The sequence below is a fragment of the Salvelinus namaycush genome, chromosome 3 (assembly GCF_016432855.1).
Source record: "Salvelinus namaycush isolate Seneca chromosome 3, SaNama_1.0, whole genome shotgun sequence".
Lineage (NCBI taxonomy): Eukaryota > Metazoa > Chordata > Actinopteri > Salmoniformes > Salmonidae > Salvelinus > Salvelinus namaycush.
Window position 1 is genome coordinate 36,031,622 of NC_052309.1, and position 13,990 is coordinate 36,045,611.

At 44.1% G+C, this 13,990-nt stretch overlaps 1 protein-coding gene across 3 annotated transcripts in view; it reads right to left on the reverse strand.

The window, feature by feature from the left end:
• Positions 1-279: 279 nt before the first annotated feature.
• The window catches only part of LOC120030931 (dual specificity tyrosine-phosphorylation-regulated kinase 1A-like), a 58,250-nt gene continuing 44,539 nt past the window's right edge, over positions 280-13,990 (reverse strand). For 2 of the 3 annotated variants that reach the window (XM_038976438.1, XM_038976455.1), the window contains 10 exons: positions 13,121-13,317; positions 12,194-12,313; positions 11,645-11,833; positions 10,956-11,103; positions 8,538-8,824; positions 5,543-5,689; positions 5,010-5,150; positions 4,595-4,898; positions 4,155-4,279; positions 280-3,933 (listed from right to left, as the gene is read on the reverse strand). In XM_038976438.1, the coding sequence (XP_038832366.1) occupies positions 3,331-3,933; positions 4,155-4,279; positions 4,595-4,898; positions 5,010-5,150; positions 5,543-5,689; positions 8,538-8,824; positions 10,956-11,103; positions 11,645-11,833; positions 12,194-12,313; positions 13,121-13,317 (2,261 nt within the window). In that variant the 3' untranslated portion in view covers positions 280-3,330. The remainder of the gene's footprint in view (positions 3,934-4,154; positions 4,280-4,594; positions 4,899-5,009; positions 5,151-5,542; positions 5,690-8,537; positions 8,825-10,955; positions 11,104-11,644; positions 11,834-12,193; positions 12,314-13,120; positions 13,318-13,990) is intronic. The other variant, XM_038976447.1, reaches the window with a different exon arrangement.

The following is a 13,990-nucleotide window of genomic DNA, read 5'->3' on the forward strand; positions in this document are numbered from 1 at the left end:
CCATGCAAGTCATGGGCCTGATACTAGCATCTTTCGCATGTTCAAAATCATCTAAAAGTGACTTTGTTGAGCTTCACAATAGATTTTTGATACTTTCAGATTTGGACATAACATACTTGGATTTGGGTATTTTTAATATTGCATTCATTACTGAAGCATAAAATTGTCATGATGGGAACTAGACTAGTTAAAATGCTTGGGTGGGAATTCTAGACAGGTCTACTGTGATTGAATGTTAGTCCTGTTACCCAGTGAAAAGGAAACAAAAAGAACACTCAGTACAAGTTAATGAACTTTTTTATATCATACATAAGACCGCTTGAATATAATACAAAGGGCTTGTCCATTTTGTATCTTTTTGTAACATCATATACACAGCAAGTATTGACTAGATCTTACAATCTGTGGACACAGGTACATTCCCCATGCCGTTTAATCTTAACAGTGCACGTCAGATGTCCTGTAACCAAACTATGTTGTCAATCACTCAAAACCAGACTGGGGGACAGAAAATAAAGAGTGGCAAGTAGGACAAAGCTTTTATTTGAATGAAACAGGGAGCAGAGCAGAACTTATACTGAACACTTGGGAGTAAACGTTGGATGTTTGTTGACTGGTTATATGGTGACGATCATGGCTTTCACACACATGTATCAGTAGCCTGACTTCAAATGGACCCACGGTTGAAGCTTATGCCAATTTTAATGTAACTTAAATTAGTTCCTGTAATACGTACATCATTTCTTATGTATTTGTTATATATTAAAACACAGCTGTCATTCAGGTTCGTAGACATACACCCACACACTATACCCTGTCTATAATATTTAAGGTATGCATATCTATTGTCCTGTTTAAATTTAAACCCTACAAGTTTTGCATTTGTACTGGCATTGTCAACTACTTTGGCCTGGAAGCACTGTTACCCATTGACTAATATCACAGAATAACTTCCACTGCATGGTCTCCACATTGACTTAAATGTACTCAAAATACCATTAGGAAAAAAGTAGTGAGTTCTAAACTTCCTTTATTAAAAAAATATAAATATATACATAAATTCTATTTCAACTATTAAAATGGGGTTGAAAAGTAAACACCTGAAGCCTGTGTTGTCATGGACACCTTTCCTCTAGCTGTTGCCGCCCCTTTCCATTTGCAACTGGTACAAAACGTTGGCCAGTTCTCTCGTATCCTCTGGCATCACACGAGGAGACTGGAGTATGACGCTCCAGCAGACAGGGCTCACTTCTCACTCCATCCATCCCTACTAGTTTCCTTTTGGATTTAACACCCATGGTGAGAGCTTCAGTCAAACACATGAATTTGAGCTAATTAGAGCAGTACCCCATCTCCAAAACCATCTAAACATGTGGATGTGTACAGTGCCTCTGCTAGCTAGGTCAAATAGGGTTGCTTCAAAATTGAGGGGGGAAAAGCGGTACCATTTTAGCCACTGCCGTGAAGACTGCCAAAAGTCATTTTAAGGCAGCTTTACCCAGATAGATAGGCATGTTTGAAACAGCCTCTAAATCCCAGGTCACAAATTGAAGGATTAATGCACTGTTATTAACATTTTTTTCCTCTCGACTCATGAATACAAGGACTTGCCTCGACTCATAGCCACCATACTGATACTCCGGAACCCGCAGAGTAGCAACCAGCGTTGGCATCTATTGTCCCTCAAGTCATTGATAACGGGAAAAAAAGTTATACCAATGAGAGATTTGTTTTTGTCTTTTTGTCTTTTTTTGAGAACCTTACAACCAATTCTGTCGAGGATACAGCTAACAGTAAATGTATTGAGTTCAACAACAGTTCCAGTTTTGCTAAAGCAATAGATACAGCCATTTTTACTGACATTTAAAAAAGGTATTGATACACCTTGTGTCAAAGTGCAGAACTGCTACATTATTTGTTACAGACATCTATGTGCTATAAAAAACAGCTTTGGTACAATAAATTATCAAAAGGGAAAATAAATCTTTGTAAAATTCACAGCATAATTGTGAGACAAAAAAAAATCAGTCACATAAAATTCTGCATGTTTTCATTTTCAAGAACCGAAGACATTTGTGCAGAAGCTCTGTTGGAGGAACCACATGCTGAAGAAACAAAGCAAAGAAAAGCAAGTAAAAAGCAGGAAGGGACACAGTTGTAGCTAATTCCATCCATCTTGCAAAAACACTACTGTGAACTTGCAAGGCCCTGCAATCACTGGGCCTCGCAAGTCATACATTTTAGTTAAAGGCCTCTTAAATTAGCATTCTCAAAAACACCTTTTCTTCCTATTTTAAATTTGTAAAGATTTTTTTTGTTTTTATCCATACTTCAAAAATACAGGAAAGCTAGTTTCTTATTTAAACGATAATGTCCAGCTTCTTTCCCCCACCCTCATTTCAGAGTCCAAAAAATCATAAGGCCAAAGGGTTATCTCAAAAAACTGCTACTGCCCGGACATCTGTACTTTAGTTTTGAGCAGGACCGGCCCTGGCTGCTGCTCCTCAGTAGATCTCGTCAGTATGGCCCTGTTCCAGGGACCTGGTCAGGGCCCACCTTCACTGCTCTGGGGCCTCCCAGCTCTCTGCTGCCCAGCTGCACACGTGCTGACCTCGGCTAGAGAGCGCCGGCCCACAGTTCGCATCGGCACCCATCTCAAACAGAGAAAGAGTGACACGGACAAACCCAGCGAGAAGGAACCTCCCTGCATAATGCTTCATTCCTCTGCAACTCTACAGGTCTCACAACTCACAGGTGGAATTGCACAACAGAACAGAGAAATTCAAATGAGAACAAAAAGTACAAAAGAGAAAATAATTCTTGCCGAAGACAGGGGAAAAAAGGCAAATGTGTGGATAGGAGTTGCTGGAAGTGTTATGGTACTGTAGCAATTTCTTTACTAAATAGCCGTTGGCAAAAGAGGGCCACGTAATTTTCTAACCACATACTTCTAAGCTCTCAGCTGACAATAACAAGGAATAATGCAAACCATGCAGTCAAGTGAGAGGTGAATGTGAAATGTATAGGTGTTTCAGTACTGTTGTGAAGTATGCTATGCGAGACAGTTTGTAGTAAAAATCTGTAATTCCCTGTGAACACTGAAAATGGTAGATCCAAAAATCCCATTTGAAAACCAAAGTGAATAGAGAAACCCAAGGGTGGCATGGGGAAGAGTAGTTGGAGAGATGGTGGGCTCTGCACTGTGGTAGCGGGTCAGTGATAATCGCCCCTCTAATTTTAAGCAGCTTTTTGATCTCTATGCACTTTTTTGTTGAAAAAAACACCACCTAAAAAAATACAAATAGAAAAAAAAAAACATTCTCAGTTTAGTCATGAACTGGCGACAGAACTCTGCTGTACACAGACTCCCACCATGGGCGACTCCTCCCTGTCTATGCCCTGTCTCATGCCCATGGGGTAGGTGGGGTGGCCCGCCATTCCAGTCTCTTGTCTGGGGTTGGAGAAGGCACCCAGTCCCATGGTCATGCTCCCATTCCTACCAAAGTCCAAGGCTGCGTTGGTGGGGAGCGGGCGCAACTGGTAGGCCTGGTTGCCCTGGGCCCCGGTGGAGGAGGAAGATGTGGAGGAGGAGGAGGCGGAGGAAGACAGGGAGGTCATGGACAGGTGGCCGTGCACCACCTCCATGGAGTTCTCCGTGGAGGCGCTGTTGGTGGGGGAGCGGTAGAGGCGGGGCCGGGGCCGTGCTGGCAGGCCCTGCTGTCCATGAGGGTGATGGTGTCCATGGTGATGGTGTCCGTGGTGATGGTGATGGTGGGTGGAGGAGATGTTGCCGGGGGCCAAAGGGTGGATGGCTTTGGGCGCCTGGGGAGGCACGTGGAAGGTGGTCTCCTGGACGGGATGGGTCTCCACCGTCACAGTCTGCACCCCTTCGCCACCAGCCCAGCCCACAGGGGGAGGGAACGGCTGCCTCGCCTAACGCACAACAGCAACACAGTCAGGTTGAGTAACTAACAACTGATAAGAGATCATTTAACTCTGTCTGAATAAACACACATATGTTGAGAGAACCCAAGACTTCCCCTGTGGCTATGGGGCTCATCTAGCTCAAATGGGAGTTGATGTAAAGGTTGTCAACCTGGGTTATAGATTAAGTTGGCCAGGAGCAATAGTGTGTGTGTGTTTGTGTGACTTACCTGTGGGCAGAGATTTTCGCAGTCCATGACCTGCACGGAGGCGCTGAAGTGACCTCCGCTGTGCCGGAGCTGATGCGTGGGGTCCGAGCGCGCCCGCCCACTGGTGCTTGTGCCAGATGACCCTCCTGCAGGAAAGAGACAAACAGAAGCATGTTGACATTCAATTTTAATGTTGAACTTTTGAGACAGTTCCATTCTGCCTGATGGCGCTGCACTACTGTACCTGAGCTGTTAGTTCATTGCTATCATTTCATCATGTCTGATCCAGGGTTTGAAATCCATTCCTGAGGGATTCCCAGTGTGCTGGGCTAGAACAAACAAAGTGAACACCCTGGGGTTCCCCCAGGATTGGACAGAGACACGGGTCTAACATCATGCTAAAGCTTCAAAGTGAACACCCACTTCTCCTAGCAGCGTCGCGGCTGCAGTGTTCTCCCTACCTGAGCTGGAGGAGGTGCTGGAGGTGGTTCCCGAGGACTGAGACTGCTCCAGCGCTGGGCTGGTGGACACACTGCTGCTCGTATTGGTCCCCTCATCCGCCGTCTTCTTGAAGAAGCTGTGCTGCAAAGCGTAGTAGGGCTGGATGCGGCTCTTGGGGTCGTAGTCCAGCATCCGCAGGATTAGGTCCTTGAACTTCAAGTAGTCGGCTACAGCGTGGCCAGACTCGCCTGCCCGCCGCCCCCCAGGACCCCCCGCCTCCACACCCAGGATGCTGTGCAGCTTCCGCGTACCCGGCGGCTTATACTGCGCACACACACACAGAGAGCAGAAACTTTAGGAGGATGCATACTATTGCAAAGGAGAGTTATGACATCACAACACAACATAATTGACAGAGTGATTTGTTGAACTCACCCTTTTGCCATCTTTGGTCTTCTTTGCACCCCACGTACTGTCAGACATTTTCTCGAAGAACTTCCTGGCCTTGGGGGCCTGGTCCAATATGTAATTGGGAGGGACGCCCAGCACTTCCACTATTTTGTTCATTTGATCAATCTGAAAAATCAGGAAGACATAATTGAGAACGACATCTTAACCTCTCGGGCACTGTAACTGAGTTTTAAATTGCCTGTTCCTCAGAGTTTAAAAACCTTGATATTTTTTTAAATATACAAATATTGATAAAACATAGAAATAACATAACATTTATCAAAAATAAAACAACTCAAATAGGTGAAAAGTTGAGTCATGTCTACTACTAAAAAATTCAAAAGCACCACAGCTCCCTCTGTTGGTCATTATAAGGTTCTCACTGCCTATGCCTGCCATCTTCATGAAGGCAAAAACTGAAAATCTCTCATGAGCACAATAATGTCGCAGGACAGCATAATCTGACGAGTTATATCATCCCAAATAATGACTGCATCATTTCATTCCATAAGTCCTACCTCGTTGGCCCCACTAAAGAGAGGCTCTCCGGTGTGCATCTCCACCAGGATGCAGCCCAGGGACCACATGTCAATGGCCAGGTCGTAAGGCATGCCCAGCAACACCTCTGGGGATCGGTAGAACCGACTCTGGATGTACTGGTAGATCTGAGTGGAAAGAAAGGGGTCACGGCTGTTAGGGCATTGCATTTATGTTCTCCTTTTGTAGGAGGTCAACTATAAAGACAGACAGACGGCAGGTTTTCAGCAGAAATAAAGTTTGTTAGCTATAGTGGTTGTTCCCTCAAGGTTAGAAGAGGATAACGGGTAGCTACAATTTGGTACTTATGTCATCATATGTGTAGGGTAGGCCATGTAATGTGCAACCTTTTCCACACAAATATGAATGAAAAACATTTGTTAATTTTCTTTCCACATCATACTCTACCAATCCATCTATCCAATAATAAATTAATCCATTAAATACAGAATCCATAGTGGGTCACAACTAGTGATGCACCGATATTACATTTCTGGCAGATCCGATATCCGATATTTTCCTTGCCAAAAAAAACAGATTACCGATATACATTTTTTTTGCGGCCTTATAAGCATTCTAGTACAGTTAAATAGTTATCACACAAACATGGACGCTGCGGTCTAAGGCACTGCATCTTAGTGCAAGAGGCGTCACTACAGGCCCTGGTTCGAATCCAGGCTGTATCACATCCGGCCGTGATTGGGAGTCCCATTAGGCGGCGCACAATTTGCCCAGCGTCGTCCGGGTTTGGCCGGGGTAGGACGTCATTGTAAATAAGAATTTGTTCTTAGCTGACTTGCCTAGTTAAATAAAGGTTACACACACACACACGTGTCAAATAAGCTTGATGACCAATCAGGACATGAATATGACTGCACATCACATAATAATTTAACGCGTCCATTAATTTTTTACGTCGTTATTAGACGTTGATTACACTAATCACTCGTATTTCATATGTCACAACGATTCATCGATACGTATGCTATGATGCTGGTAAAGTTGTCTCGCGCACCTACAGTGCTGGTCATTAATTTTAAAAAGCCAGCTAGCTCATGGATGCAAACAATGTTCTTCCCCAAAAACATAGCAAAACGACAACCTATTTCAGAAGCTATAGTTACCTAGCTATATAGTTAGCTAGCTGTCATCATCTAAAATAACCCTAATTTATAAGACAGTTCTTATTTGATTAATGGTGGTCAGACCCATCTATGTGAAGCTAGCCACAATAAGGATTAGCCACAATAGTGGACTTTGCGGTTAGCCTTTTATTAAAATAAAAGTATGTCATTGACAGTAATGCAAATTAATACAAGTAATAGAATTATTCCATAATTGTATAGATCATGCTAAACGAGGTTGGAATGTTGTTATAAAAATAAAAAAATCAACAAAAGACAATAATTTGTTAATTTGACAAAGATCTGTTGAAATCACACTGGATGTATTATACTTTAGAATTGCATTGGGCGCCTACTTATTTCACTGTACAGCCTTACCTATGGATTGTGGATCAATGACATGGGGTATCAGTCTACTCAGTGACACCGAGAGAACATTAGCATCATAGCTCTTATTGCGGGACTCTGAAACAACTGTGAATTGAGTCACTTTTATTGTCAACCTATGTGAATTAAACACTATTCCAGAGGAAAAACAATACTGAGTGGATGTTTTGGAGTCTGATAACTCTGAGGAGGACGTTGGGAAAAAACATCTTGGGTATTGAGTAGACTGATACCCCATTTCATTGGTCCCCAATCCTTAAGTAAAGCTGTACAGTGCAATATGAATGTCAATACACACAATAGGCTGACTGGGGAGATGATTTCAGTCACAGTCCCGCGATAAGATTTGCTAACATTTGCGTAAACTCTTCACAGTTGTGTTCTGTGGGTGTCACAGAGTAGACTGATACCCCATTTCATTGCTTCACATTCCAACCTTGTTTAACATTATCTAGTCTAAATATGGCATGATTCCACCAATTGTAACCTTCTGGAATTAGTTTCAAAGAGTTATTTTTATTTTGAAGGCAAACCACAAATTCCACTATTGTGCCTAATCCTTATTGTGGCTAGCTTCACAACACATAACACGGTCAGGTCGAGACTCACTAGCCAGATGAAGCTAGCTGGCTGCTTATAACGTTAGCTTTGGGCAGAAGCCCCAGAAGTTGCGGTCGAACAAATAATGCTTTATTACCAACGCGGTATTGTAAACACCTCGTTCGTGGCCGGTGTTTGCTCGTTTACAGACTCTTTTGTACAGCTTTGACAGGGCTACTGATAGTAGTGGTGGCACTTGGCTTGCACCTGCAAGAACACACAACATTCTATAATGGAACTGTTATTTGACACGTCAAATTAAAAGCTTATTTGACTCATCAAATAGTGTTATTTGACTCGTCAAGTGTATATTTTTTCACACACAAAGACCCGAACGGCGTTCCATAGTATGCCTACTCCGGTAGGGCAACATGTGTACCGGTGCTCGACCAGTCGGCGAAAGCCAACATCACCCATGACAGAGAACGGTTGATTGTCATGGGCAATGAACTCCATTATCTTGCCGTTAATGGATTTCTCCTTTGAGTTGTCTCGCTGAAATGTTCTTACTCTTTCAAATGACTTGTTGACTGCTCGATCCATACAGCATACATTGTGGGCTAGGTTAGGAATGCTGTGTTGCACGTGTAGCGCAAAATTTTACGTGGCGTCATTACGTCATGTACCTACGTTATACAGGTATGCACGTCAGCTTTGACATCGTTTTTGCACATCAGGGTGAAACTAGACATCGGGCCGATACCAGATGTTGGCATTTTTAGCTAATATCGGACGATTCCGATATGTTTACCGATATATCGTACATCCCTAGTCACAACAGTTCGATCCAATACTTTTTCTATGGCCTGTCAGATCTAAAATTCACCACATGAACCAAGAAAAAACAACATCCTCATTTACCCACCCTCTGTCCCAGCTGACAGGAGCTGCCAAAGTCCACGATCTTGATGGCGCTCCTCTTGGGGTTACACAATAGGATGTTCTCGGGCTTCAGGTCACAGTGGATGATGCTGAGCTCGGGGGTGGCCAGGAACAATAGAGCCGTGCACATCTGCTGGGCAAACTTGCGTGTGAGGTTGAGCGAGACGCCGCGGAAGTTGGTGTTCCGCAGCAGGTCGTACAGGTTGTAGGAGAGCATCTCAAACACCAAGCACAGGTGGCTCCGAAACATGAAGTGGCGCTTAAGGTGAACTGGAGGGAGAGTGGGAGAGAGAGAGAGGAGATATGAGAAAGGAGAGAAAAAGAGAGAAAGTAAGAGAGAAGAAAAAAAGACTAATGCGCATGTGTTGGTGTGGTGGATTTGCACGAAATACTAGTGATGTTAAACATACACAAGGCAATTGGATACTCTTGTCATTGACTAGCTAATGTGAATGGGCCTAGCTAATGTGAATGGGCCTACCGGACACAGAGTATGCCTCATCCTGGAGTAAAACACACTTTCAAATGGGGTTTCACCCCCGAAAAATGCCCCAATGTGTCTATCAAGTAGATGGCGCACTGACATCAAGATGCCTTGGGGTCTTTCTGGTATTTCTATGGTAAATAGTCCATCACAAAGTTGAACAGAGGTCAAGTGTAAGTACAGTGCATTCGTAAATTATTCAGACCCCTTGAGTTTTTCCACATTTTGTTATGTTATTCTTATTCTAAAATAGATTTAAGGATTTCTTCCCCACATCAATCTACACACAAACTCCATAATGAAAAAGCAAAAACATGTTTAATTTTTGCAAATTTATTACAAATAAAAAACAAATACCTAATTTACCTAACTATTCAGACCCTTTGCTATGAGACTCGAAATTGATCTCAGGTGCATCCTGTTTCCATTGATAATCTTCGAGATGTTTCTACAACTTGATTGGAGTCCACCTGTGGTAAATTCAATTGATTGGACATGATTTGGAAAAGTACACACCTGTCTATATAAGGTTCCACAGTTGACAGTGCATGTCAGAGCAAAAACCAAGCCACGAGGTCTAGGGAATTGTCCGCAGAGCTCCGAGACAGGATTGTGTTGAGGCACAGATCTGGGGAAGGATACCAAAACATTTCTGCAGCATTGAAGGTCCCCAAGAACACAGTGGACTCTATCATTCACAAATGGAAGAAGTTTGGAACCACCAAGACTCTTCCTAGAGCTGGCCATCCGGCCAAACTGAGCAATCGGGGGAGAAGGGCCTCGGCAGGGAGGTGACCAAGAACCGGATGGTCATGCTGACAGAGCTCCAGAGTTCCTCTGTGGAGATGGGAAAAAATTCCAGAAGGACAACCATCTCTGCAGCACTCCACCAAATCAGGCCTTTATGGTAGAGGGGCCAGACGGAAGCCACACCTCCGTAATACGCACATGGCAGCTCGCTTGGAGTTTGCCAAAAGGCACCTAAAAGACTATCAGACCATGAGAAACAAGATTCTCTGGTCTGATGAAACCAAAATTGAACTCTTTGGCCTGAATGCCAAGCGTCACGTCTGGAGGAAACCTGGCACCATCCCTACGGTGAAGCATGGTGGTGGCAGCATCATGCTGTCGGAATGTTTTTCAGCGCCAAGGACTGGGAGACTAGTCATGCTCGAGGGAAAGATGAATGGAGCAAAGTACAGAGAGATCCTTGACGAAAACCTGCTCCAGAGCGCTCAGGACCTAAGACTGGGGCAAAGATTCACCTTCCAACAGGACAACGACCCTAAGCACACAGCAAAAACATCGCAGGAGTGGCTTCGGGACAAGTCTCTGAATGTCCTTGAGTGTCCCAGCCAGAGCCCGGACTTGAACCCGATCTAACATCTCTAGAGAGACCTGAAAATAGCTGTGCAGCAACGCTCCCCATCCAACCTGACAGAGCTTGAAAGGATCTGCAGAGAAGAATGTGAGAAACTCCCCAAATACAGGTGTGCCAAGCTTGTAGCGTCATACCCAAGAAGACTCGAGGTTGTAATCGCTGCCAAAGGTGTTTCAACAAAGTACTGAGTAAAGGGTCTGAATACTTAAGTAAATGTGATATTTCAGTTTTTTTTTTATCAATTTGAAAAAATGTATAAAAACCTGTTTTTGCTTTGCCTTTATTGATATTGTGTGTAGATTGATGAGGGGGAAAATACTTTTATCCATTTTAGAATAAGGCTGTAACGTAACAAAATGCAGAAAAAGTCAAGGGGTCTGAATACTTTGGTAGCATCAGTGATAGCAATGATTTTTATTTTTTTTAGAGCCCTGACCACCTAATGAATATGATCTTTTGGCTGGAGGTAAATAATGCATGAACGAGAGAAGAGGGAGAGAGAAAGGTGTATAGAAAGAAGGGGAATCCGGCCTCACCTATGTAGTACTTCATCTCCGTGTCATGTTTGTTCATGAGCTCGAGGAGCCGCACTTCAATCTGGGCTTGATTTAGAAAAGCCTTCTTGTTCTTGATGATCTTAATTGCCACCCACTCCTGCTCAACACGGTCATATGCTTTTACAACCTGGAGAGAGAGGGAAGCCAAACACAAATCATCGTAAACACAATGAGGCGGGCTGAAATGCGTGCACTGAACAAGGGGGGTGGGGTTCTGGTTTATCAAAGCCTCTTCAGTCTCACACACACACACACACACACACACACACACACACACACACACACACACACACACACACACACACACACACACACACACACACACACACACACACACACACACACACACACACACACACACACACACACACACACACACACACACACACACTTCTGCTGACTCAGCAGATAGGCTCACACAGTGTGGAGGTATGGTTAAACACTTATGTATCGTTTTTTAAATCAAACATACGATTAAGCATTTCACTGTTAGTCTACACCGGTTGTTTACGAAGCATGTGACAAATAAAATGTAATGTCAATCTTAATGACCATGTCTAGCCCATTAAAGACCTGGTGTGGTGGTGGGTGAAACAATACCAGGTGAGCTTCTGCAAAATGGAAACTGCTCCACTGGTGGTTGACATACATTTCATCATGAGACTCACCTGTCCAAACGAGCCTTTGCCTATCAAGGAGTCGATCTCGTAGCGGTCCATCCATTTCTCCCCATTCTTGACGATGTAGTCGTAGTTGTCGTCATCGTAGCCGTCGTTGAAGACCTTCCTCTCCTTTTTGTGACTGGAGTCGTCGCCCTGGCCCTGTTGGTGTCTCCGCTTCTTTTTTGCATAGTATACCTGCCGACAAAAAAGTGTTCCTACTAGATTACCCATCAGGTAGGTTGCACACTGAGCCTGGGAGGTGGTTGCTAAAAAGGTAGGCCCTAACCAACACTGTGCAGTATAAGTTGGAGATTGCATTGGATCTTGTAACTATTTCATTCAAATATTTAAGTGGCTCAGTGCAGGCCTGATTCTACCTTCATCAGGCCTGCCAGTTGTGTTGTCCACGAAAATGTTATGAAATCACAACAATTCTGAGTAGTGATCCAACCTTTTGTGTATGTGTGTGTGTGTGCCCCTGCCCCCCCGGCCTTGAGCGACCAGAGTTCCAGGTACAGGTGTAGTGTGTGGCGGAGGGATTGTGGTGGAACTTACCTCATTGATGCATTTGTAGGTTTTGATCAGGTCAATAGAGAGCTTCCTCAGGGGAGCCGAGGACGGGTCGCGAAAGCACTGGGGCATGCGCCTCTGTAACATGACAACATCAGGGGTCACCTTAAAACACAGACGCACCAAACACAGAGAACATCACCTTTTCAGAAACACACAGACACACTCACCTTGTCTATCTCATCAAAACGATTCATTAGATCACCCGTCTTCAGCTACCATCAAGTGCATCTGTTTTTATGTGGCAAATGTTGCTATTCATGATGTCATTTGTTCACCATACTGAAGTGGGAGGATTGACACACACATGGGGGCAATATACAGTAGGATTAAACTATCACGTAGGGAACTCAGTGGAGTGGACCTACATTTGAGCTTTGATGAGGGCCTGATATCAGAGACCCACACACGTGGGCAGTAGCCACTGTACACCGAGGTCATGGGCATGTTTGACAGCCCCCCCACAGCATATTTTGGTAACTGTCGCCAGTAATAAAATCAAGTGGAAAATCACACTGTTTATTATTAGTCCACTGTCCTGGACACGCAGGCCGTGATGTTCCCTGTACAGTAAGAATAACCCCTCACGCAGGGTTGGAATACATTTTGAGAAGTGCCCTTTGCTAGGAACAGAAAGGCCAACCGCAAACGGTGTTGTGTAAGGCAGGCACAGGCCACAGGGCTTGGGGTTAGCACCACTTTGTGTGCGAGGGGATGTTTTTGGTTTGTGTGTGTGTATTTATGTAAATGTGTGTGAGTATGAGTGCATGCGTGTGTGTGTGTGTGTGTGTGTGTGTGTGTGTGTGTGTGTGTGTGTGTGTGTGTGTGTGTGTGTGTGTGTGTGTCAGTATGATTGTGTGCATCAGTGTGCGTGTAATTGTACATGTGAATGACCGTGTGTTTTGTGTCTACCTGGCTGGCGATAGACTGCTGCGCCTGCTCGCTGTAGGGCAGAGCCGGCACAGACGGGTCAGTTGTCTGCTGGTGCCGCTCACTGTACTGCTGGTGCGAATGGGGCATGGGAGCAGCCATCTGAAGCCCAGCAGCGTGGAACGAAAACGAGGGGGCAAGCCGGACAGATGAAGGTTTGCATGCTGAAGTCTCTCCTCCTGAAAGAGAAGGACACCTTCTGATCGATACACATTCAATAGGTCCTCACAAGGCCCCACCGCTTGCAACGGTGTTCCTTTAAATAAATAATACAACTTAAGAAATGATGTAATTGTGTTTGGAATAATCAGTGTTTGTATACTAGAGCAAGTATTTTTCCATCATTCTTTTACCAGTGATTATTCCATAGGCTACCATCAACAGACTTCCCATTTCTCAGAAAGTTGTAGCCATTTCGGAAAACAGCATCCTACACGACCCAAAATGTATACATGAAAGCAAGCATCACCATAAATCTACCAACAAGAAAAAAAACTACAAAAAGGACCATGGCAGGGAGATGATGTAATACCTGCACACTACTTCATCACATCCCTGCATGATGGCCAGAAAAAAAAGGGGGAAAAGCATCCCTTGTTCACCCGATATTAAGTGAATAAATGATTGGGGAAACTATTACAAAAGCCCCAAAGCTGATTAAAGAAATTCTGAAGCAAAGTGTTCCAGGGCAAAAAAGTACAAAGTCCCAAATAGCTAGCTGACCATTGCCATTGCATTTAAAATGTCACTGAACTGTGAATTAATAATGGCACAGTTTTAGTTTTCTACAGCATCTTGAGTCTCATCTGGACTCATGGCATATGAGACCTTTGAAGGAACCTATATATTCCA